This window comes from Accipiter gentilis, chromosome 7, assembly GCF_929443795.1.
Source record: "Accipiter gentilis chromosome 7, bAccGen1.1, whole genome shotgun sequence".
Taxonomy (NCBI): Eukaryota; Metazoa; Chordata; class Aves; order Accipitriformes; family Accipitridae; genus Astur; species Astur gentilis.
In genome coordinates, this window is record NC_064886.1 from 43,445,521 (window position 1) to 43,472,143 (window position 26,623).

The 26,623-nt window shown below is 47.4% G+C and overlaps 1 protein-coding gene across 2 annotated transcripts; it reads left to right on the forward strand.

Moving 5' to 3' along the window:
* The first annotated feature begins 309 nt into the window (after positions 1-309).
* Positions 310-13,456, forward strand: LOC126040913 (cytochrome b5). Of its 2 annotated transcripts, none has more exons than XM_049805978.1 (5): positions 310-558; positions 9,117-9,245; positions 9,814-9,837; positions 11,716-11,747; positions 12,768-13,456. In XM_049805978.1, the coding sequence occupies exons 1-5, from the start codon at positions 406-408 to the stop codon at positions 12,856-12,858; spliced, it is 429 nt and encodes a 142-aa protein (XP_049661935.1). In that variant the 5' UTR covers positions 310-405; the 3' UTR covers positions 12,859-13,456. The 2 variants fall into 2 exon arrangements, with proteins under 2 accessions (XP_049661935.1, XP_049661934.1); XM_049805977.1 differs by having other exon boundaries at positions 311-558; positions 9,811-9,837.
* Positions 13,457-26,623: the final 13,167 nt, after the last annotated feature.

Sequence of the window (26,623 nt, forward strand, 5' to 3'; positions counted from 1 at the left end):
AGGCTCCGCTGCGGGCAGGCTGCTGACAGGAACCTCGCTCTGCCGGCGGCCCGGGTGGGGTGGCAGAGCGGTCGAGGCCCCAGCTGCCCGCCAGCCGCACTCTCCCCGGGGGAAGCGGAGGCCGGGACGGGACCGGAGCGCACCGCCTGAGGCGACGCGAGGCGAGACCCAGCGCCTTCCCGCCCTGTCACCCTATTGGCCCACGCCCGGCGCCGCGCCCTCCCATTGGCTGCAGCCGGCGCCAGCAGTCGCCCCACCGCCGGTGCCCCTCGTTCCTCATTGGCCGGCGGACTCGGTCGGGCGCCGCCGCCGGCCGCTAGTTATCGGGGGCGGGGGCGCCCGCTATCGCTACGGCTGCTGCTGTGGGCCAAAGTCTGTCATTCCGCGAAGCTGCCGGCAGCCAGCATGGAGCCCGGGGAGCGCACGGAGACCGGAGGCTGCGCGGCGGAGGCCGGGCCCGTCTTCACGCTGGAGGAGGTGGGGAAGCGGAACTCCAGCCGCGAGGCCTGGCTGGTTATCCACGGCCGCGTCTACGATGTCACCCGCTTCCTGGAGGAGGTGAGGCCGGGCGGGGCGGGGTCCCGGCCCGTCCCCTCAGGGGCCGGCGCGGGGGGGGCTGAGGGAAGGAGGAGAGCGGGGAGGGCCTGGGGACGGCGTTTGGGGCTGAGAGGGAAGGGGAGGGTCTGGGGAGGGTGAGGGAGGGGGACTGGGGGGGGCGGGAGGGGTGCGCTGGGGGGCTGAGATCCCGGGGCGGGGCGGGGGAGGGTGTTTGTAAGGGGAAGGGGAGGCGAGTAGGCCCGGGGGGGGGGAGGACTGCTGTGTCCCTGAGGCAGCTCCCTGGCCCCAGGCTGTGGGGTCATGGTGGCCCGGCAGTGCCCGAAGGAGGGGTCCGCAGGCCTTGAGGAGGGGCCCCGGGGGGGGGGGGGGGGGGGGGCGCTGGTCTGTTGGTCGGTTTATATGCTCAGGAGAACTCCTGCCCCCGTTCAGAGACGCCTGCAAGAAACGGGAGATCCTGCCCCCGTTCAGAGATGCCTGCAAGAAACAGGAGAGCGGTGGCAAAGGCCAGCCGAGTGCAGGGGTTGTGCCTCTACTCGTTGGAGTCAACTTCTGTTTTCTTCAGAAATCTGTTCAGGCATGCCTTACGTGGGAGGTGCAGCTCTCCTTAAGCCACGTTACTTCACTTCTGGTCATTTAGGGTAAACGGCATCGGGCTAGATCAGTAGTTTAAAGTTGATGTCTCCAGGGGACACCCCAGAACTTAAAGGAGAATAGTAATGGTGATTCAGTAGGCAAGCATCTGCCACGTTACTGCCTTCCCAGAGGTGACCGTGTGCGAGTGATTGGGAAGCGATGCAGTCTCTGCTGTGTAATCTCCAGTTCTCTTGGATGTGGGGACAGAAATTGCTTCTAGACTCGGTGCTTTTGACTTCTGTTCTTGAGAAGGTTGAGAGCAGTATCCCTAGTGTTTGGAGCTGAAGATAGAGTGGGAAGAAATGGTAACAAAATTTCAAAGGGCTTTTATCCCAGCTTAAAATAACACCAAACGCTTTGCAGCAGCTACAGGTTAATAATGTACAAAGTTAGTCTGAATCAGCTTTAAAAGAAGAGCACTTCGTTGAAAGTGCACATGTTGCTGCTTGTCGGTTTTGCTTGTCTTAAATTAAATGCTGATTTTCCTCCAGGCATATACGATTAAAGCGTGTCTGCTATGTAGTCATAACGTATAATGACACAGCTACCTTGGTGAGGTTTAGAGGCTTATCAGATAGGAGGAGAGAATGATAACCTGGCAGCTTTTTTACAGTGGCCCGACAGCTGGATGTAGAGCCTTTCTGTGTAGCTTTCAGTATTTATTTATAAAGTTGGACATGATCTACTTTGTTCATTGGACCTAGCATTGTAATGCCCCCTTCTGAATCTGACTTGCGCTTTGAGTCTTCCCCCCCAACATTTATTTTGAGAGAGCCCCTAAGGTATTTTAGTGAACAAGTTAAGGAGTGTCTTTTACTACAGCGGCGTGAGCTCGCCTTTGCCTTAGCCAGTTCTGCACTGTTTATAGCTTTTATAATGAAAAATCTTGCTTTCACAGGACCATGAATGGATCCTGGCTGCTCACTCCTTTGCTCACCAGTGCCTACTGTTGGTACTCAGGCACTGTTCACAGATGCCTCTGTGTCAGGTGCAGGAACTGAAGAGTTGTTCACTGAGCAGCTGCTGTTCTTGGGTCTTTGATACTTGAGCGAGACTCTAGGCACCCAGTACGCTGGAAAGAAAAGTATGTGGGACAGTGGGATGGTGCCTGGTGGAAGCATGGCAGTTTGGTGCCACAGGGCACCAGTGGCATGAAGAATTATCAGCTGATGCTCAGCTGTTTGTTTTACAGGAGAGCCTGCAGGTCTGGCTGAGGTGAGGAACCGGTTGCACAGTTAGTCACATGCATCTACAACAAGATGCAAACTGTACTGTAGAGACCTTATCGTTGGGGTGGGAAGAAGACAATTGTATTGAGTGTGACTCTAACTCAGGAAGCTCTTAAATGGTGGAGCTATGAGCAGAGTTAAGGTACTTGGATTCCTGTTCCAGGGTCAGTTCACAAGACCAGGAGTTTTCCAGCTGGTATGCAAGGATTTTTTGAGCAGCTGACTGCCTCCTTCTACATGCACGCCTCCTCCAATGTTTGGGTTCTGCGGCACTAGGCCAAACCTGTCATCTGGCATCTGTCAAATTCCTGAGAGAGTGCAGTGGAGTACAAAGCTGTGGGCCCAGCTACCTCTGCTGATCAAATGAAATGGGCAGGGTGGCGGGTGTATTTTGAATAACGTTTGTTATTCCACTAGTTTCTGAAATCTTTCAGGTTTGCCTGCATCTGAAAGTCTAGTACAAGAACCAGGGGACATCAAAGAAGCTGGCTGGAGCCAGATTCAAAACAAACAAATGGTGTTCCTTCATGCAACATAGAGCAGACCAGTGGAACTCCTTGCCAAAGGTTGTTGTTCATGCAAGAAGATTAAGTAGATTCAGGAGAAGACTGGGCAAAAATGTGGAAAAGCAATTCACTGCTGGTTTCTAAATAACAGAATGTTGTGGGTTTAGGATGAGCCAAAAACAGCTGGAGGTTGGAACAATACTTGTAGAAACTGCGTGCCTTGTCTTACATTTGCCTTGGTCTTCCAATTATGGTTGCTGCTTATCACTTTTCAAACTTAAGAATTAGAAAAATGTTTTCAAGATACTTACTCCAGTGCGAATGACGCTGTGTTTCAGAGCATGGATGCTGCGTGGTGGTCACAGTCTTCATCTCAGCATTCTCTGTGTAAGAAAGCATCTGGGATGTGTTCCCTGGGACACCTTCAGTATTATAAATGAGCCCAGAAAAATGCTTCACTCCCCACCCCCCCCAGCAAGCCAGGTTTAGCAGTGCCCTGAATGTCCCCTTGAGGTGATATTTCACATTGCCCTTTCCAAGCCCTTTATCCCATTTGTGTTTTTCTGACATGAAAAAGATCTACTTGGACTAGGGAAAGAAAGAAGAATAAGGCCACTGTTTTAACTGTGCCAGCATGGCTGACACACCATTTTGCTATGTACACCCATTGCTGACATAGTGAAACTTGTAAACATAGATCAAGGCCTAATTCATTGGCAAAAATACACTTTATATCTGTTACCCCACTGTAGTCAGTCAAGTGACAGGGAACAACGTGTAGCTGACTGGAACCAGGAGTGTTTGTCTTGTTTAAAAGTTACAGTTGTCTGATAAACTGTTCTGCTTTAGAGCTCCGAGTTGCTGTAACTGCAGCTATCAAGGTTTCAGTGGGTAATATTTCCCCTTGCTCCTGTGTAGCCACTGAAGCAGTGTCTAATTGTTGCCTTTTCTGGCCTTTGGTCACAGATTATTTGAACAGGATTGCTGAATTCCACTGGAGCGTTACCTTGGAGTGATTGCGTAATCTCAAAGAAGCCTCACTGCTAAAAGATTGTGGAATTTTGCTTCATGATTCCCGCAAACTAGGTACTGCGGGTCAGCCGTGAGCTAGCCAACTCAAAATCTGTTTGAAGCATGGATCGGTTTAAACTTCCAATTTATTTTGTTATTTACTGTGTAACAGGAGTAACAAGACATCTATCACATAGTAAAATTCTACTGAATTATAAGAATGTGAACAAAATGCAGGAGATGTGCAAAGACAACTGAAATTTCATAGATGTTTCTGAGAGACTGCAATCTCTTGTGTTTCAGAAAGCCTGTAAGTGCCTGAAATGAAGCGTGATTATTTGGAATCTAAGATAGCCTTATGGTGATAGTATAATTTTCTCCCAAATCCAGGTAACTGGACCACCAGAATACACGTTATTACTCCTGATTGCAGTAGTCTAGAAAAGCAAGTGTAGGCTATGGCTAGAACAAAAAGGGCTGGCTGCTCAGGTAGGTGTGAATGATGAGTGAGGAAGCAGAGGAAGGCAGATGTACCTCCCTAACAGGCTCTCTGAGGTCTGGTACTACTCACGCTTATGCCCTCGCCACACTGGTATTAAAATCTGTGGCTTTTAACCAGTGCGCAATCTGTAATAGACTTATTTTCACAAGCATTCTTACGATAGAGAGACATGGTTTATCTCTGTTTTTACACATGACTAGAAGAGTGTGGAGATGCATGTTTCTTCAATATATCCTTTTGTCTGTTATCCGAGTCCACAGCACACAGCAGCCACCACAGCTTTGTGTCTTGGCATGCGCTGCTGCTTCCGATACCCGTCGTAAACGTGACTAGAATGTATTTGAACCGGTTTCCAAGTGGAGTGAGCCTGGGTTGTGACATCTCTAACCCAGTTTAGTTGGTTTCAAGTATAATGTTCTTCAAACTATGTTTCAAAAGAGGGAAGTATTATACTACTAATGGCTTCCCTGTAAAATTTATGTAGTTCTAGCAGAAGTTACGCTCTTTCCAGGCAAGTATATAGCTAAGGTAGGGTCTGTGCTAGGAAGAGCTGGTAGTTAAGAGCATTGTCATTGAGATGAAAGTAAAGAGGAGGGAAGTATCAGGTGGTTGCTTATACCAAAAAGGCAGCAAGTTTTTAGATTCTTACCTCCTTACTGCACCAGCAGTAAGAAAACAATATTGAATACCCTTCTTTGTCTTTCTGCATTTAATTCCTGCATACTCTGGTGTGTCTGAAACCAGAACTCTGTGAGGGAGAAGGAGGAATGTCAGAGATCTGGTTTTGCTCATGCTGACTTGCTCCAGCTTTGCAGAGATGTTTTTGGGGAAACCTGTTCTGTGTCTTAAAACAAACTTTGAAGGATGTGTGGCTGATGAACACCATTTGTCTAGGTAACTGCTTGTCCTTGTTTTCTGGCTTGTAGGTACTGGCACATTATTACTGCATAGTAATACTCTTCCATTTCCTGGCTTATTTCTCTAATACTGGAGGGTAGGAATGAAACCTTTTGCATCCCTCCTCAACCTGATGATCTTCTGTCTTACCTGATCCAGCAATCTCATTAGCTGTAAAGCTTAGTATTGCTGCTGAGCTCATTTGTAGTTTACAGTGGGTCTATAACAGCAGTTGCCTGCCAGACATATGCAGACAGGCTCTTGGAATATGTGAAAAGGTGACCCTAGGCTCTCGTGTTCTGCACTGAGTTTCTGTGGTGCACTCTCAGAAGCCTTCACTGCCTACCTATGGTTCTGACTTGCTGCTGCTTTTTGCCCGCTCCATATCCCTTCTAAAGGCTATGCAGATAGAGCATCTTCTGAGGTCTCATGAATAAATACAACCCTGCTGGCTGAACACAGAAGATGGACTGTATGAGCTGCTAATTGAGGAGTGAGTCATCAAGGGCAAACTTTCTTTGGCTTGCCACCTTAGAGCATCAGTGACATTTAAAGTGAGCTTGGACTGAATACGGGGTTGTACAACGCCCTACTTTGTTCTTCTCTGGACCCAGTTTACAATTTGGAGAACTTCATTCAAAGATCACACTGAAACGATGCTTGTGAGAGCACCTGCTGTAGCTGTGAGTGTTGCAGAGCTTGAGGAAGCCTTGGGTTTTCTCTCCCCGCTAAATCTCCTGACGGTGGCACAAGCAAGCTGGCCTCCCTTCTGCACTGCCCAGGCCAGTGACTCTGGAGGGTGCCTTATACTGGTGATGGCTGTTGTGCTTTCACTTCCAAATGACGGGGTTCTCCCTGTAAAACTGTTTGCTCAGTGGCATTGGTCATATCCTTCCAGAACTGGTGCTTCAAGACTATTAACATTGCTGTCAACATGTACTTTTATTTATTGTGTATGCTGAAGGCTCCAGTGACAAGGAGGTTCCTGTTCTATTACTGCTGTTGAGCAAAACTTCTCAGGACTGGCACTTGGGCCCACCTCTCTTGTTGTTGTTTACTTTTGTCTGTTTCTTTTCAGAAACAGACATTTATCAGCCATTGTTTCCTCTGGAAGTACTTTTTTTCTTTGTTGCAAAGTGTTTGCAACACTTTCAGTTTTCACATCTTCCTGCAGGAGCTGTAGCTTTGAGAAGTTTTGTGGGAGTGTAAATGACTTCCTGTATAAATAGTCTGGGTTTACATTTGCTTGGGTATGACAAGGTAAGAATTGTCTGGCTGCAGTTGTGGTTGTCTAGACTGGGGAGTCCTTTCAGAAAGATGGTATGCCAAAATGTTTTCAAGTTTTTTCTTTTGGCTTGGTGATTACAGCAAAGGACAGATGTGCATGAATAAATAATTATTTTTCTTACTTGTGGATTTAGCAAGTGCATAGAAAGGCTTCAGACCCAAAGATGTAAAGAGGAGTAAATTTACTGTTCTTGTCTCTTGTACTTTACCATTCTTCTTCTCTCTTGTATATGCAAGGACTGGATGGCACTGAAAACCAATATCCACTGCATGTTCCCTGTTACTACAGGTTTTTTTCTGCCTTTTTAGCGTGGATGATTAGGAAAGCAAAGTTGTCGTCTTAAAATTCAGTTCTGATATTTTTCCATCTGAAATGAGATTTCTGGTGAGACATCCCTAAGGAGTTCTTCTAGAAGGCTTAAGAGTAAAAGGCCAGCTTTTCATCCCCTAGTTTCTGTGGATCTTTGCAAGTATGCTTATAAAATAGCTGAAAATGGGACAGTTGTTCCAAGTAATGTGCATAGGCAATAGACAGCATCCTACCACTGCAGCCAAGTCTGAGAGTGTGATCTAAGGGGCGCAGAAACAACTTAAAGGGTGGTCTTGCTCTTCTGTCTTGTGGCCGATGTTCCCATTAACTGCCTTGTGTAAAGAGGGACATGCATCCAACTCTGTAGTGAGCTCATTCATGGCTACCCCAGCAGATAATTGATTCCTTTTCTTTTTTTTGTAGGGTGGGTTTTCTGCTAGGGTACTCCCTGATCTGACTCCTTCTGAGATCAAGTGAGCCTAAGGGTTGGTGTGGGGGAAATGGCAGCAAGACCTGTAGCCAGGCACGGAGGGAACGAGCAGAGTGGAGCCTCGCTTGGTTTTACAGCTAAGGAAATCTAATAACTGACTGCTAACTACACTGTGTCCTAGGACTGCAGACTTTGCCCTTCATGACTGCTGAGAAAGCTCCACGTTGATTTTGTCACATACCTGAACAATAAAAGGATTTATTCAGAATAAAGAGCTCTGATACAAGGATTGCAGAATTGGCTGCAGGAACTCACTGGAGTCAACAACTGGACTGTTTTTGTGTCCATATCGAGTATGTTTGCTATGAGGTGTGATAGCCAAGTGGGAATATTTAGACTTTTGGCAGCAAAAACAGGCAAGCTGAAGGAAGAGGGGCAATGACAACTGTTCTGTGTCTGTGGGAAGGAAAAGGATATTACAGAGAAAAACAGGTGTGTTAGTCCTTTGATCTGAAATTTAGCCCAACATCTCTTCTCCAGTTCCAGGCATGTAGCTGTTAGAGGCATTTCAGGCAGCAGTGAACAAGTCTCATCTTCTCAACTAGCGTGTTCAGTGCTTGTTGCCTGATGCTTTAGAAAACTGGGTTAGGCCCTGTGTGTGCACTCAGAAGCCTGACCACTTTATTAGTTTAACTGGATTAGCTGATAGTTTAAACTGAACTATTTGTTCACACTCACACTGTAAAGAGATTGTACTTTGCTGGCTTTGCAGTTAGCGCTCTCCATTGCCATCTGTTCCTGGAATTATGGTATTGACAGTGCTAGAGAAGAGCCCAACCCATCAAGGAAAACAGAATTGCACCAGGGTTTTTCTTGTCAGTTCATACCGCTTGGTCTGACAGTTGTCTGTGACTGTCTGCCACCAACAGAAATGCCAGTGTCATTGTGGAGCATCCTGTGGATTTGATACTTTTGTTGTTGTAATTTCTGAATCTCTGAAATCAGTATACAATGTCAAACAGTATAACTTTTTGTGACACTTTTTTTTCTCTCCCCTGGTTGTTGAGTGGTTGTACACTGGATCAAGTTCAGTATTGTTGGGGCTACAATAGAGTTGTAGCTTCTTATGCCTCTAGAAAACAGGATGCATTTCTCCTCTGTCCTTCTCCATTCCTCATTGCACAGCTATGTGCAGAGAGAGACTGTCAGCCAAATACTATTATTTTTTGTAGTGTCTGAAGAAGTAGAATATCCTTTCCTCCACTGGTGTCTGTAAAGGCAGTGTTGTCTTGTGCATCACTAGCAGTTGAGTTGTCTTAGAAAAGTTCTTGAGAAAATTGTGCAGGAGAGGCTCCTCTGCAAGCAAGGGAGTCTGATTTATGTAGTGAAGCCCCTGAAAAGCTACATGAGGATATCCTTTCTTTTGTATTATTTTCTTGCCCAAATCTGTTACAGAATCACAGAAGGGATAGCTTGGCTGTGGGGACCAAGCAGTGCTTCCCTGTGTATGTTGGGGATTTGCATCTTTGGAAGGACTTTTATTATGCAAGGTATTTTCCAGGCTGTGCAGCACACATCATTCTCTGTGAATTCCTGAAGGAGCAGTTGGACAATTGAATCTTTGGAAGATTTTATTGATGGTGTTGATTTGAGGCATCCGTGATGAATGGAAGCAGTTGGAAGGAAGGCTGCTGGCACTCTTTGTACAGTTTTTGCATCCAGCCCTTTGCTCACCTGAAGTCTTCTCTTCCAGCATCCAGGTGGAGAAGAGGTTTTGCTCGAACAAGCTGGTAGAGATGCCACAGAGAGCTTTGAAGACGTTGGGCATTCCACAGATGCCAGGGAAATGCTCAAGCAGTACTACATAGGGGAAATCCACCCGGTAAGGACCAGTTGGCTGTGACAGCCTCTTTCAGACACAGGATGGGACTGTGTAAAAGTGTGACTCTCCTTTGTGTAACCCACTAAACACATACACCAAGATGTGTCTTGCGAAATAAGTAAGTAGTTAAGGGTTTTAGGCAGCCTCTGTGTTGTCCAGGATTTCTGTTGAGGAAAGGGAATTTCTCTTGAGGAAACAAAACTAAATTGGTCTTCTCTTTCCACCATTCAGAACAGATTTCTCACTGCAATTAAATCGGGGCACTTAAAGAAGTTAATCTAATCGGTTTCCTCCTTAACTGGTGGTACCATAACTTCCCCTTGCCTTGTAATTTAGAGTTCAGGAGGGTGAGAGATCACAGGGGCACAGCACAAACACCAGCTTCCTGCCTGCTACAAAGACGATGCCTTTGGGTGTTGAAGGAACGACTCCTTTGAAAACCGAGTCCAGGCAATTACCCCTATGATGAGGACTGTGTACAGAACAATTCCCTCATAAAGGCTGCAGGTTTCCCTTGAAGTCAGTGCTTATCTTTTTTCTTCTTCTTTTTTTTTCCCCTTGACAGCAGGATCGTAAAAAAGAAGGTTCTAAGGTAAGCTGTTAGTGTTTTACTTTTCTGTTTTAATTTAATGCTGTGGAAACGGTATTACGCTCACAAAATGAACAAAGAAGTTGTCACATGCCTTCCCCCCCCCCCCCCCTTTTTTTTTTTACCTGTGGAGCTTGTGGCTTTATGTTTACATAAACTACAGTAATGAATAAATCTTCCAAGCAAGTTATACCTTTGTTTTTGTTCTGAAGCTCAGTAGTCACCTCAGTGTGAAATTGGAAGTGGGTTTTTGTGCCCTCTCTCCCCTGACATCAGCAATGTTATTTCCGCACCTTGAGCCACAGACCATTTTTTTGCATTACTCGCTATGTCCTGACCACTGAACTGTTAGTGGTGTTACATTCAAGCCAGGAGACGGGCACAGCCACAGCAGTGTTGGCCGTAAAACAAGAATTCTCTGTTAACTGCCCGAGTAATCATTGGTGTTGCTAAAACTCAGGTACTCCTGGATTAGAACAGGGCACAGTGTTGCAAAAATGCCTTTGAAATGGATGGGGAGAGGGAAATGGTAATAAATAGAATCCCATCTGAGAGGTAAACATGTGCCTTGCGGCTGGCTTCTCCTCTCGCTTGTCCTGAAGGCTTGGACCAGGCGCGGCTCTACCTTCAACAAAGCTTTCATTAAATGTTGTTCAAAGCAGGGCCACTTGCAGAGTAGCGGGAATCAAGAAGGAAACTGTCAACAGAAAGAGTGGCCACTGAAGCCCTTGGGAGCGTTTGCTTGCTGCAGTCAGCCATAGAAAGAGTAACTCAGGCTGGGTAAAGCCTATGCTTAGTTATAACCCAGGACTGCATGATTATTCATATATTGACCTTAAAATCTATTGTTTGCTTCAACTCTGCTTCATAAACAGAATCACATGCCTAAAATGTGCATAGACATGAGTAGTAATCTGTGTAGCTCCCTTGGATATGAGTTAAATATTTTTTTTCAAATAGTTTTCTGAGGACAAAGTCCAGTGAGTTATGTACAGCTAAGGTCTTTTTCCAGTGTACAACAGCTGTTTTAAAAGCAGGCCCAAGTATAATTTAAAAATAGCAGCAAGAAATAGAAGTCAGTAATGTAAAAATAAATAGGGGGGAACTGAAAAAAAAAAAAAAAAAAAAAGTTGTGCATGTATACTCTTGTGATGCAGCTCAGAGGTAGTTTCCCGCATATAAGTGTTAAAGTTTAGCATCCACTGAATGTTACAGCAGAAAAGCAAACGCTAAGGCTCTCAAGAAATGGAGATAATTATGTTTAGGATGGGCAGGAAGGGTGATTTTTGGCTGGCAAGTATTATTAAACAGGAGAGCAGCAACAGCCATCGAGGAAAAGGCTGTAGAGTTGATGAAAGCCTAAATGAGAATTTCAGCTGACTGGAAAAAATATTTAAATTCTTGGAGTTTTATGAAAGGAGAAGTATAAAAGTTTGAAAACAGGTTGCATGCAAGGGAAGAGCTGAAGAGAACATCGTGGTCTTATGCTTCAGTGGTTGGGTAGCAGGAGAGCAAACGGGGAATTGCGCAGGGGTTTGGAGAGCAGATCACAGTCAAAAGACTATCCATATCAGAGCGCCAGTTAGCGTCCATAGCATTCAAAACGAACAGACTGGTTTGTGAGGTAATGAGCAAGCCCTTTTTTTGAAAGGGGTGCAAGTTCCATTGTGAAGTTGATGACTGGGTGGGAGGGATTGGATTGATGGAAAGAATGTGGAGGTGAAGGCGAGGGCAAACATCTCCAGAAGCATTCATGCTTCTGATGGAGGGTGTTTGGGAGAGGAGGGGAGGGTTATTTTTCCTGCATGTTCAGTCTTGTAGTCTGATTAGCACGTTTAATGTTTCTTTTTTCTGCTGCTAACTCCCTCTTTCCTCCTTCAGAATCCAAGTATGACATCCTCAGGCCAAGCAAGGTATGGTATCCTCTTAAAATAAGAGTAAGAAATTGAGGGGTTAAGACTCTCCATTTGTAGAATGGCATATTAACTCTAATGGGCAGGAAAAAAAACCTGGGGATATTACCGCGCTTTCCTTCCAAGCAAGCAGATGGTCCAAAATCAGTTGCCAAACTGCAGCGCACCAAGTTAGCTACCAGGGCATGCACCTCCCTTGTTGGATGTGGAGACAGAGCTGGTGGCACCAAGTCCTCTGCTCCATGCTGGGCAGAACAGGCATCCTGGTGTTTTGCAGCTTGAATTCTCTGGCCTGCATGTTCATGTTACACAACTGTGGCCGCAGCCCCTTTGCAACTACAGTGATTATTTGGGTGGCTGCTGCAGGCCATGGGGTGATGCACCACAGTGATGTGCATTTTTTTGGAGGATTTTACCATGCCCAGCCCCATTTAGTTGAAAATCCTTACAACCAGAACAGGGCCCTAGTCTTTCGTAGCTGCTGCAGAACTTTTTTGCTAAGGAGGCTGCTGAAGGTGAGCCTGTGGCCTCTGGTTTATAAGTGAGGAAGATTTATTGTGGGATAGCTGTAGCAATTTCCATCCTTGAGTCAACTCAGCTGTTTGTATAGCACAAATTACAGTCTGACTTATTTAAGGAAAAAAAACCCCAACAACCAACAACAAAAAACCCAAATTGGTTTCTGTATGTGCCAGGCTGGAAACTTCAGCAATTCAGCTGCTATTTTATAAGCCACCAAGCCACCCTTGCAGGCGCAGGGGCCTCTTGCAGGGGCCAGGCAGAACACTGAGCACGGGGACTGCTATCACTGCCCAGCCCTGTGAGCCAAGGCCCATTTGGCTGGTCTGGTAGCTGATGGGAGACAGGTCCCAAGAGTTCCCTACATGAAAACAGACGTGTAGTAAGTGATGAACATCTTGAATGAATTATTAACTTGATACTTTCTTCTGTTTTATGTTGTGTGTATTTTTTTTGTTTGTTGTTTGTTTTGTCTGTTTGGTTTTTTTTTTCTCCCTGTAGTTTCTGGTCAACATGGCTAATCCCCATCTTCGGAGCACTGGTCATAGGTTTAATGTATCGCTATTACATGTTGGATGGGAGAACCTCTTGAACTGACCTTCCTGGGACCTCAGAAAGCCTGAAAGAGAGGGTGCGAGAGAGTGCATGCATGCAACATGTGGAGTTCTCCTTCCCTTAACCCTTTTCTGCCTTGCTTTTAGCTTTGAGTCTGTCAAGTGATGTTGATATCCATGGGACCAAGCTAGTACCAAGCTCTCTCTATCCTAACTCTGGGACCCACGGAGCTGTCGTACTTTCCTCTTGTGGTGGCAGGGCAAGCGCAACTTCCTGGTATTCTCTTAGTTTGTGTGTGGTCTCCCTCGCATGTGCGTGCCCGTTCTCTCTCTCTCTGAGGTAAACCACAGACAACCTTTTTCTTTCAATGCCTTTTCGTTAAGCCAGACAACGTGAAACAGCTGCTAGTGAGCCTGTGGATTTGCCTCAGTCCTTCACATAGCATTGTCAGAAATAAACTGCAAGTTGTCTACAGTCCTTTCCAGAAAAGATGTCCGGAGATTCGGTTTCGCAGCAACTTTCCCAGTGCATGCAGGCAACACTAATTGGAGCAGCAGGAAATTGTTAGCTTTGCTACCTCTTTCCGTACGTGTCTGTTTTTAACGGTTAAACAAATATAAGTATTTTAAAAGTGATTCTGTTCATTTTGTAATATTTGTACTTGTCCCTTTTAAAATGTATATTCTGTGAAACAATTTATACCTTGAATCCTGGTTTGTTTGGGTGTTTTTGTGCTGTGTGCGGCAATGCCAGAAATGGGAACTGACGTGTGGCTCCTTGAAATGCAGATTTTTCTTTCTCCCTGAGGTCTTGATCTGACATATGTATTGGAAACAAAACTCATTCTTACTTACTGTGAATGTGCACCAGATGGGGGGGGGGGGGAGGCAGGACACCAAATAAATCCACTCTTTTCTCCCTAAATGAAAAGGAAAAAGAAAACCATTTGGGATTTGTGCACAATGCTGTTTTTGTCTTGGAATAGAAGAGGATATTTCTCTCCTGTTTTTGTGTATCATGTAGTCGGCCTCCAACAGCACAGAGACAATGTAAGGTATGCTTCATGTGTTGAGGCATGAATCCTTCCAGCTCTTCCAGCACATTGATCTGTGGCTTTGGGATCTGCTAAATAAAGGGAACTCGTGTTGCGGTGTCCGGTGTCCTTCAGCAGTGCCGTACAACACTGTTCTGACACTGGCTCCTAATTCAAATGTTACAGCAAAGCTGATCATCTTTTCGAATTGCAGCAAAAAGGGAAATGATATACAGGGGTCCTGTTCATGAAAACCTCCTGTCGGTTGTGGTTTTTCTTCTCTCTTCCATGAAACAACTATGTTCCCCAGAAGGTCATATAGAGGAATTCCTTGGATGTGGAATTACACTCTGCCTTTTTAAAAACAAAGGCCAAGGAATGGCGTAGTCACTGGGAATGGAGAGCCCTGCCCAGGCTGCATTACTGCCTCTACTCCTCCAGTGGGCACGGGCCAGTTGCTGGCAGCAGCAGCATCTCGTGTTTCAGCACGCACTGGTTTGGCAGAGGTGCAACAGAAGTCCCCGTAGAGGTCTGTCTTCCCACAGGACTTTTTTCACTGCTATCGATTGTTTTGTCTCTTACGGTGAATTATCTGGCAGGGGAAACGTGGAGTTCACCAGTGCTGAAGTGGCTCTTGGATATCCTATTGCAAGCTGCATTTGTCCCTCATTCTGCCCTGACTGCTTTGGTGGCCTGGTTTCTGTTTATTCTGTCCTAACAAGAGCCTAGCAGAAGAGTAGAAATCTGAGCCAAGGAAAATCCAGTAGGAAAGACCTGGGAAATTCTACTTAGCTACATTTTAAACGATAAAGGTGACAGGCCACATAGTCATGTATTAATATAGGTCTTAAACTCAGCAATGGGTCAGTCAATGTAAGTTTATGGAAAATGGATCTTATCAGTCCAACATGACATTTTTATATTCCAGATTTGCTGATAATACACTGATGTGCTGCTTAGGCTTCTGCAAGCCATTCGAACTGATGCTGCAATGTATATTGGTTTTGTTAGATCAGGCACTATAACAGTCCATAAAGACAAATTGAAAGCTGAAAGTTTGGATTTAACAGTGGAAGGGCAATAGTCAGTCAGTGAACGTGTTTCACGTTCACCCCAAAGAGCAATCCATGCTTGTTTAAGACTCAGCAGTGACCTGGAAAGAGACAGACGCTCCCTGGGAAACCAGCAAGCTTGGCGATGGCTGCCTCACACGGAGGGTGAGCCACCACCGTGGAGCGGGCTGGGTTGCTGGTAAGATGGATGCAAGGTTGTGTATGGGAAAGCAAACCGGGCAGGAACACTGGATGTTGGGCTGCAGCATCACACCAGGGAAGTGGCAGAATGTGACGCTGCAGGGTAAAGGTCCAGCGCGTTCCTCTCGGGCATTAGGGGGAAGGCTTGTCTGTGTTTGGCACTGTCACTGCAGTGGATGAATGCTATGACTATGCCTTTGGCTTTTAAAAATCCAGAGAAATGCCATGTAAATGATTAAAAGCTTGGAAAACATTATTTATGGTGAGAGACTTGAGCCCAATCTAGCTTACCAAAGGGAAGGTTACAGAATTGTAGTATGGAGGTACTTGCATGTGGAATAGAAACTTTACCAAAGGCCTTTTTGATCTAGAGGATGGTGGTCTAAAAAAGGCCACTAGTTAAAGCTAGAGAAGTTCAAACTGGAAGTAGGTACTTTTTCACATTTATCCCTAAGTCATTAACCATGAGAACACTTTAGTGAGGCTTCTAGTGGATTCTCTGTCAATAGAAAGTTTTAAAGCCGGAAGGCATGTGTTGGCTAAAGCATCATATTCCTGAGTCGGGCTAGTTCGGGCAAGGGTAGGGTCCGCTACCAAGGTCAGCTGGTTTGATTCCAGGAGCATTGGGTTAGCCCGAGGAGCGGGGCTGGTGTGTCAATACCTGGTGTGATGGTGGAAATGTGTCTGTTTTCTCCATAGGCTTCACTTTCACCTGGATTTTGACATACTTTCTTTTTTTTAAAAATACCATTTTCCTGGCGCTCTCTACATTCAATTGCATTTTGGCTGCTCTAAATAACTTTTTGCCATCATCAGACCTTGTCCTTTTGCTGTTTACCGTTGGGAAAACTGCCCATCAATCTCCATTTGTTACAGAGCCTTGTTGTTGTTGCTGCTGTTTCCTTTTAACCGATTAACTGCCCGGAGGAGACCTTCAGTCTTGTTCCGGGGCTTCTGAGAGCTGTTAAGAGCCTTGTCCAATGCCTTCTGGAAACCCAGGTAGCCTCTGCCAAACAGCTCTCCCTTTTCTGCGTGCGTGCTGGCTCCCTCAAAGATCTCAAGGTGCTTGAGATGCATTTACAGAAGCCACAGCAAAGTCTTCCCACTTCTCCATTAATTACAAGCTTAGAACAGTGTCAGTGTGCCCAGCACAGATATATCGGTTTTACTGGTCTGTCGTCCTGCAGATCCTTCCTGCAGCTCTCTATCCACCAGAGCCGGGGTTGGTTTGAAGGACAGCATGCATGTGATGGAGGCAGGCTGGCGTGAGCCCGGTGTTCTCCCGGTGCTCTCCTGGCGCTGAGCTCCCCTGCCTGGGGCTTCCTCCAGCGAGGTGGTGGGGGCCAGTCCCCCTCTTCTCATTCCTTCTTTTTCTTCTTCTGCTGGCTCCCTGAATGATGGGTCCTGCAGGTGTGAAACTGCTCAGTCAACAAAGGAGGCATTAACAAAGCTTGTTTACCCATCTTATTTGAGGATTAAAAAAGACAATTCCAAATCTTTGTCCTTACGCTGAACTTCATGCACAGCAAATGTTTGTTGCCAGGTCCCCTGCACAGTGCAGGCACCGTCTCAGCTTTCGGCCTGTGAGAAAGCTCTCTCCGTGAAATTAAAGCTGGGCGTGTGTGCTTTGCTTCCTTCAGGTGCCTTGGAGAAGGAGTTGGGTGAAGAACTGTAAACACGAGCACGGACACAGCTGCCACAGTTAATGTAACTGAATTACGGCTGCCTCGGGAATGCCAGCAGAACTGTGCTGGTCTCTTCTGCCTCTCCACGAACCCAAATTCCTTGGCAAAGCAGATTGTTAATTGGGTTGATGGTTTGCAGAGGATGTGTAGGAGGTCTGAGTGTGTTTCTGGTTTTGCTGAAATTAGCTGATAAAGGGAAGGAATAGAGGGAATGAGATGCAGAGCTCTCTGTGCCCCCAAGGTCGGAACTGGGAGCCGTGGCTGCTGCCCTGGCGAGGACGCGGGCTGGGGGTGGTTGGGCCGTGCTGTGTTCTGAGGCAGGAGTCCCCATGAAATACCATTTCTTGTACCCGGAGACTGCCCAGTGAGACGTGCTGGGTTGTGTATTTGTTGTTTTCAATAAAGGTGTGCAACAAGCAAGTGCACGATTCTGTCTTCCAACAGGCGCAAAATGTTTAGTTTCTCTGTCCCTGTGTAAGGGAGCTGCTCGGCTGCCAGCTTGGGTGGCCGCCTGTTTTACCGGGCTTGAAAGTCCAGTGTTTGTTACGTTTTACAACCCTGACAAGCTCCCATCACCTGTGTTTCAGGCACAGGATCTCTACTGCACCTCAACGGGAATTATAATCAGACAAAATGATCTGAGGGGGTAGTATTCAGCATCTGCTTGCTGTTTCCCAGAACAATCCTCCCACTCCGCTGAAGTCTACACGGGGAAAACTGGTATTAACAGTGCTGCGTCGGTGTAAGGTAACTGAAGCGGTAAATTGAATTCTTGAAAATTGCTCTGTAGTGCAGTTTGAGCAGGAAAATGTTGGTGATGACAATTGTTCTGCTTAAAACTAATCAATAGTTAAAGCTAAGAAAATGGTGAGCTATGGCAGATGCAGGATTTGTCTTCCTGTCAGTAGAGGAAAAATCTTTTTAGTTGACATCAGTTAAAGCTGAGCATGTGCCAAAGACGATCTGCAGAGCGTTGTAACCAAGCAATACCATTGTTCTTGCAATGTGTCGGGAAAGCAGCAGTTTGTGGCTAAGCGCTGCACAAGCACAGCCACTCAGATTTTTTGGGGGTGATTGGGGTTTTCTACAGAATTCAGTCCATGGTGATCTAAACATGGATCGTTATTAAGCTCGCAGTTATTAAGCATTATGCAATCGTTCTCCTTCTGTTCTACAATTGCTTATTTGTAATGAAGATCTCTGTGACCAGCTGATGTATTTACATCGCTAAGTGCTGCCTTGCTTTTCCAGTTTCGAGAATGTCTGCTCTCGGATCAGCGGTTGCTGATTCTGTACAATATTTCGCACTGTAATTATAATGGGACTTTCAGTAACTGCAGCAGGGGAGCTGTGAGGACTCCCTATATAATCCTGATAAATTCCAGTTACCTCTTATGAATTGCGATGAGCAAGTGGCAAAGAAGCTGTGGAAGCGAGTTTTGTCAGATAAGAAGCCGTAAGGTGTGTGACGGTGACAGCAGTGCCGTCTCTTGACTTCTGTGTCAGCTTTGGCAGCAGAGCATCGCCTTGTCTCACCAGGAGCTCAGCTGCACTCCGGCAGCGTGCGGGAGCACAGACTCTTTGCTGCAAGGAGGGTGTGTAGGAGGGTTGTGTTCAATGGAAAGATGAAATGGAGACCGCGAAATACATCCCTTATTTACATGTACACTTATAAAAGAATATAATGTCCCACTCCCACAGCTGTCAGCAGAATCTGGCTCTTAAAAATTTGCCTAATTGTGGCTCTCATGGTAGTTGCAGCAGCCTCAGGGAAGCAGTACCTGGTCACATCATGCCAGGAGGGAGCAAAGGACCAGCAAGGCAGCTACTCAGCACCTGCTGACTTAATAAAAGGGCAAGGAAAAGTCGGTGGGAACTGTCTGCTTTGATCATGGATTTTAGCTGAAATAACATGGGGAAAAAAGGCCATTAACTGAGTTGGAAGTGGAGGTTTCGGGTGGGGAGGGGGGCACTTTGTAACTGGTGCTTGATGATGCATGAAACCCACTGTGCGTCCTTTGCAAGGGTCTGGGGTATTCAGGCCGTTCTTGAAGTTCTGGGAAGTAGATACTGCGGTCACAGGACAGGACATCCTAGGTGTGCTTGTAGGAAAGGAAAAACTGATTCACAATATGAAGGAAGGTTGTGAACTATTTTCTTGGCAAGCACTATTTCGCTGTAAACTTTATCTTTGATCAAGAGGAATTGGATCAAAAGTCCACAGAAATAAAGAGAAGACTCCTGAGCTACTTTTAAATCTGCTTCCAAGTACTGTGGGGTCAATACCGAGCACGGTCTCCCTTCTCTAAGCATCGAGGAGAATTTGCAGGGTGTCCGAGACAGAGATGAGAAAAAAATTAGGGGGGTCCAAATGCTCCAGTGCCTCTTGTTAGTGCCACATCTCCGCCTTGGCTCTGTATGCAGTTGTACATTGCCCTTTGCTGGTGAAGGGAATGCTGAGCTATTTCAGGGAGAGGGAGGAAAGTCACCCCAGCGCCTGTGACAAAGAAGGAGGTGACACGACAATCAGCCCGTTGGTCTGTCTGCACCGTCCCAGCTTGACTTTGAGTGAAACTAGCTATTGTTTACATTTTAATTGCTCCCAATCAGTAAATCTCCAATTAGTGTTGTATTTCTTTGCCCCTTCAAAGGCTATTTTTACATTAAAAAGTATTTTTCGATACTTTCTCAAAAGAAGCATCAGCTGGAGAAGCAAGTACTTTAAAACACCCCGAAAACCATGCTTGGTCCAGCTCTGTCCTCCCAACTCCATCCTCAGCAGCTGCTGCAGCACCGGGTGTCTGGGCCAAAGCGACTGCTGCCATTACATTGTGCCATCTTCATGTGCCATTCACCCGTATCTCTGTATAATAGTTGGCAGTATCTTGTTCCCCTTCTCTACTGATCTGAAGCATATTTAGCATAAATACCATCCTGCTCTGGCTTCCAAGCCATACCCGGAGCTCCAGAGAGGAAACCAGTCTGCACTGGCTGGCTTTGTTTCCAGCTGAAACGGAACATTGGGAAAAGGAGAAAGAGGAGAGAAAACATGAGTGCGATTCTTGTTCTTGGAGGGGGACAGGATCACTGTTGCTGCCCAAAACACTGCTCCTTTTCCACGAACATTTCATGCTGGCCACAGGGAGATACGCGCTTGGGAATGCGAGCAGCCCTCCCGCTAGATGATCTGTTTGAGCTGTGGTGCTCCCAGTAAAGCAATTCAGAAAAAGTGCCCGACTCGGGAGCGTTCCTGCTGGGATACATCACCCTGAGCAGCATCGCCAGCCGGGCACTGCTGCTGTGGAGGGGAAACAGCTCTGGGTGCAGAAGATGCTGGTAGGGGGAGGAGGCTGCCGCTCTCCGTGCCTCCCGACGGGTCTTGGCCACCGGGTCCGCAGCATCTGCACGGCTTCTTGCAGGAACAGGATTGTTATCTCAGGGCCAAATTCCCCGCGTGGGTGCAGCAGCACAGGAGCCGGCGGGACGTGTCCCGGCCGGGCTCTGCAGCGCCCGGGCTGAAGTCCAGCTTTGTGGGGATGCTCAGACGGCGTAGAGCCAGAAACACCCGAAAAAAGCCGTGCAATTTCTGATGGTTCCCCTCCGCCATGGAGGCCGTGGCAAGGGCTGAAATGGGGCTGCTGCCTCTGGGGAAGGAAGAAAACCTGCAGGTCCTGTCCCCGGGAAGGACAGTACTGTCGCTCACCTTTGAGCACAGGCACCCTCCAGTACCTGGCCCCGCTCGCCCAGGAGAGGCAGGATTTTCGGCTTTTGCAGGCCTGCTGGGCTCTTCTCCAGCTGCTGGCTGGTGACACAAAGGTTTTCTTGGCAATGATACCATTCTGTAGGGAGTTAATTTTTAGTGAGGACAACGGAGAGAAGGGCCAAAATATTTAACTTGGACAAGCAGTGCAGAGGAGTCACCAATCCGGTTCATGCAGCTGGGTGCAACAGAAATCTCCTGCATTCTCCGTGGGGGCTGTGACCCAGCGGGATCGCAGACGCCCACCAGGTTCGAAGAAGAGGGTGGTGGCAGGGACCTGCCACCCTGCCAGGGGACAAGCAGGGAATCTCTGAAACCCCAGAGAAATGTCTCTGCACAAAGTGCTCTGGACGAGCTGCAGCGCAGGCAGGGACCTGGCTGCCTCCGCTCCCTGCAGCAGGACCAGGCAGTACGGGGAGGAACCGGGGTGGCCCTTTTGGAGGGACAAAAAGGGCCTTGGAGCAACGCCACGGTCCTCCCCGTCCTGGAGCACAATTACCTTTATTGCAAGTGGGACCCATGCATCTGCTGTTGTTTCAGGCGGTAAGTTACTCACTAACATCTGCGTCCCTGCTAGTGCAGCCCAGGGAAGCCGAACGTCAGAGCATGATGCTACAGTAAGTGGAAAATTGTTAGAAACTTATGTTGGGGTGTTATTAGTTAGTAACTTGGTGGCTAGAAGTCAAGCAAGCTTGTCCCGGCTTTGTTCCCTCCATGACGAGCTCTGTATCCTTATAGTTGAAGGATGGGAAGCCTCAGTAACCTGGGCGATGTGTCTGTGCTGCTGTGTTAGAGGTGACAGCACTGTGCAAACTGAGAGCTTATTCCTTTTACAAATAACCCACTGTATAACGCCAGCATTAAATATATCACTGTGCCTTTCGGCTCGCTCCCACCGGACAGAGTCCCACTGTCTGTCCTGTGACGATTAGAAACTCTCTTAATTCCCAGACTGGTTCCTGGGACCAGTTCATACATACAGGTCTCATGTCGTTATTGTCCTTTCATTTATACCCGTTCTCTTCCTCCCAGGTGTTCATGGAGAGGAACCTCAGCATTCACTATGATAAATTAAAGAAAAAAAAAAAAGAGTATTTGTCTTCCACTTACGGACTGGGCTCTGATTTCCCTTGTAGTCACCTCCTGCAGCTGCTCCAGCTGGAATTAATCCTTTGTGACCAGAACCACACACAAAAAATCCCAGACAAAGGTTTCCCAGAGACTTAGACTCTGAAATACCTAATTCTCCATCAGTGTGGGAGTTACATTGCCCACCACGTCCTACCCAGGCTGTCTAACAAAACCCCCGCACCGACAGCTACAGCCACCTTGTGAGTGCCAGTTGTGTTTCCTCCTTTGCTGTTTCCAACTATCAGGGCAATAATTTGCCATAGAAAATCTCACCAGTTTTTAAGCTTGTAATGTTTTGCCATGGTGTTGTACGTTACTTCCAATGCACAGGAATCATACCGTTACCAGTGAATGGCATTCTGATCCTGTCCTGTACAGACAACATTTTGTGTTGCTGTTCATTAACATTAACCTTCCTTTTGTGTTACTCTCTTCTATTACCCTACTGACCACAGCCTTTGAAAAATCCTTTCAGAAATATTTCATGAAACACAGGGGAAAAGCCCAATATACTGAGTATTCTTCTGGTGGTAAAAATACCTCATATGCGGTGTAAATCTGACCTAAATATAGAATAGTTACATTTTTAAAGAGGGAAAAAGTTACTGAGTTATGCTGTGGAAATCAATACAGATACTTCCTACAATTAAATATAAACACAAAAGGGTAAACACTGCAGCTTTAAAAATACCCTCTAATAGCACCGACGACACCGCTGCCTTAGTATTATTACAACTCGAATGCTGGGTTTTGCCTAATGATCTCAGTACCTGCGGGATGGCAAAAATAAGGGACAGAGAGCTACGGGGAACAAACTCCTGCCCTGGGACGTGCTCAGACAGTAGCGAAGCCAAAGCAGAGCTCGGGCTGGACGCTTGCCCTGCCGCCAGCGGTCCACAGAAGACTAGGTGCCTCCTGATGCAGGCAACTTGTGTTTACACATCATGGCTGCCAGAGGCAAGGATGGGGATGCTGCTGTGGCTTTATTCCCAGGATTGAAAGGGAAGACCCATTTCTTTAATGGGTTTTAAGTGGCCCCTCTCTTTTCTCTTTTTAAACCCCTTACGAACCAGCCAAATATTCAGGAAACCAGAAGATCATGCATGCCAGCTTCTAGTCCTTAAAATCGGACCTTGCCCAGCCGTCAGCCACGCAGCCTGGGATCCCCAGTCGTCCTGTCCCCGGCTCCAGCACAGGGATATAGAGGTGCTGATGTCTCATGCCAGCAGTAACTGCCATGCGGCAATCCTGACGGCTCCCAGCCGCCCCATGCCTCCATCACGAGGATGAAGTTAACTCCGGTGTCACATGCTCGGTGTTGTCTCTTCTCCAGGGACACCGCTAACAGAAATTACTATAAAACAAGTTTCCTGCCAACCTCAGCAGCCCTAATGAGTCAGGAAGCAGTTATCTGAGAACAGGGGAACTGTTGACAGAGCCTAATTATTTTCTGACAGTCTTTCTAACACAGTTAGAAAATAAAACACCTACATAGGCTTCAAAATTGCAGATGGGGTTAGCAGTATTACGCATGCACCTGCTAATTTATCCCCATGATCCTGGTATAGGCTCCTTCCCCCTCACACCTGCTGCTATCCAACTGCTTATGCAGGGAGAGGAGCTTCATTATAAAAAGAGAAAATACCTTAATTACACAGAACACAACTTTTAATGGGAAGTCTCCTGCTTCAGTGTCTGGCAGTTAATTGGTTAGGATTTTTGTGTATTTTAGTTACATTTATTCCATATACTGTAACTGCAAAATCAAGACGTGCGCAGAAGGCGTCACCACATTACACAAATGTGCGAGTGAGAATGGACTCATTGAGGTGTTGTCTTGGCTGCGTCCCCGGCCACACGATGCTGCTCCTCAGTTCATTCAGATCTCTGACCAGAGCCAGACAAGGCTTACCCTCTGCCTGCCGAGCAGCAGCCACCAGCGCATGTCCCAGGGAACAACATGTGAAAAAGAGCAGACGCGGACAGGGATCCTGCCTCAGGATCCTGCCAAGCTTTGGGGATCAGCAGTTCCCTGAGCCCGGACTCCAAAGGCAGAATCCCAAGTGGAGCCCATCTTCTTCTAAATCTCTGCTGCGGTGACTGGAAAAACCCACGTTAGCTGTGTACCACCCCCAGCTGCAATCCCTCCTGCTCCTAAATGGGGCGCAGGTTTCCTCTACCATGTTATTTCAACTTCCACTGTTTGTGCAACTTCTACAGTTTGGATCCTGCTCACTGTTTCCACCACGGGCACCGCTGGGAGTTCACCCTTTCGGGACATTAAAGGTTTTGCCCATCAGCTAAACTGACATTTGAAAAGGATCTACAGAGCTTGTTTAAAGAATCCCCCCGCAAGCCTGCCTAGACCTGGCACTGAAACTGGATGTTTATCCAAAGCGAAAGGCACAAAATGGTCAAAAATCATAAAAGTAAAGAAAAAATGCACAACAAGCTCAGTGGTCATTCATCTACAACCTCCTTTAGCATACAAGCCCCTCCAGCTTCCAGTTTTATATGTGATCATGACCTAGAGCCCAGCACCAGCCATGGGGCTGGAGGACTCAGTCCCAACGCTGACTTCTGGGGTTTGGTGCCAAACAGCTGGGCTGTGCCAGACACCGGCTGATCTTCAGCCACCCTTACGAGCCACTGGTAGGAATCCCTCCTACACCGTCCCCTAATTTTCCCAGACAGGGAACACAAGCTGGGTTTCGTTTGCTGTCAACACAGCACAGCAATCCAGCGTGATGTGAAGTGCATGACCTGGGGCTGCTGAGAACACTCAGGAGAAAGATTTGATTAAACATTGTAGTTGCTCTTGTAGCTTAAACCTCACCCAGTTGTTGGGCAAGTCAAGGGAGGTTGGAGGTTAAGGTCCTGATGAGATTCATCGGTAAAGGTAAACCTCTCTCTTGCCTCACTTTATCAGGTTCATCCTGTTCATGTGCAAATTTTCTCTATCTTGGGAAGCGTAAGCAGCTTAGCTTTCCCTGGGTAAGAGGTACCAGACCTATCATCACCAGCAACTCTTTGGTGCTGGGCTTCTCCAGACAGCCTAAAAAGCCCCCTGTGATTCAGGGAAAGGGCATGTCCACAAGAAGTAAAAACATAAGTAGAAAAAATCCCGTAAGTCCTCCCCGCTGCTATCCACCGGCAATCTGAGACACGGCACAATTAATGTGCTTCTTCACAGCATCCCCTGGCCAGCACCATCAGTGTTGTATGTGCTGCAGGGTCCCCTGCCACGTGCTCCAGCCACTGCCTGCTGCAGCTGCAGGACCTTTCACTGGTGCACCTGGGGTAGGAGCAGCTGGAATTTCGTTTTTCATGTATTCCCATCATTCACCACCCAGAATAACCATTTGTCTTAAGGTTTGTCAAAGGTGTGGGAGCGGCGTCACTCGGTAGGCTGGATGGGTGGTTGCTCAGCAGCTCTGCTTAACACAACAGCTTTTATTGCCTTCGCGTAAAATCTGTACCCCAGGTCAGTGTGTCAATATTGGGTATGTGCAACATCCTGAACATCCTCCTGCACTCTGGCTTGTGAAGTCTTCCCATTCGCCTGGCTGCACCTCATCTTTTTACTTCTCTGCCCCTTTCAACATATCTTGTAAGTCGAGCTGGATTTCAAAACTGTAAGACAAGGAGATAGAGTCCCACCTTCCCTGGCAGCACTTCTGCTGCACGCTCCACATGGCTTTTTCACCTGCTGGGGTCCACAGGAGGAGTTTATGGCTCCAGCTGGACTCCAATAAATCTTGTACTTGTGTTTTGCTGACCTGTCTCAGTGCGGTTACTTCCCCGAGTCCCACTGCTAGGCACTGCTCCACGCTGCACCCTGGACTAATCGTATTCAGTCATTAAAAAGTCTAATTGTACGGGACCGCCCTCTCCTCCCAAAAAGCAGATTATCTATCCTTTCTTCAAATTTGGCCTTTGCCCATTGCCTCCCCCTCTCCGGCGATAGCTCGGAGTGCCTGGGAGCGCCAGGGACCTGTCTCCGAGCATGTCATCCCCGGCCTCTCTCCCTTCCAGCTGTTATCATGACCTTGCTTTAGAAGTTTACTGCAAGGATTGAACAGCCAGGCTGATCCTGCCTCACTCCTCAGAGGATCAGGACTCCTTTTTTTTCCACTTTTACCCTCATTCTGTGTTGTCATTTGTGCTCTACCAGCTCTGCCCTTCCCAGGACTCTGCAAAGAAAGCTGTCCACAGCCAAAAGCCCTCCATAAGCCAACACGGCCGGATGGGAACTGCGAGCTTCCGTGGGAACAGCTGCAAGAGGCGGTCGTGGCTTGCTGTTTGCTCTTGTGACTTTAGCCAGTTCCAGAGACATTTCCCCTGGTTTCGGGTGTGCAGTCAGTCCTGGGGACATGCCGTCACTCGGGAGCTCTGCCTGGCACTGGCATTCCCACTGCTCCGTGTCCTGCTCTGGCACGCCGGCCTCGGGAAGCCCAGGATAACACCTTGGTGGCTGCAGGACCACTGGGCAGCAGAAGCTGCCTCCAGACATGAACGCAGCTTGCCTTGGTCAGGCAGAGGCATTTAGCTTGGGTCTCAACAGTAAGGAGAATGCTCTCGTGTCACCTGTGACTGTACGGGCAATTAAAACAGTCGTTGGCTGGGGGGTGACCTATCCCTGCTGCAGCGTCAGTCTTTCGCAGACGCGTAGCTGCTGCTGCTGCTGCGCCGGTAGCATCTGGGATTTCAGCACTGTCCACTCTTGCTGGCCAGCGATGAATTCCTTTGCCCCTCAAAGGCAGGGGAGCTACCTGCTCCATCCCTGATTGCTCTGTCTCTCATCACTCCCCTTTCAGGAGGAAGATCTGTTTTTCTTCTCTGCCACAGCCTACCTGTTACTAGCACCTTCTCAGAAAGCCTTTGTTTCCCTCGTTACTTAGACAGGAGGTGATTATAGCGCAGTCTTACATTTTTTTCCC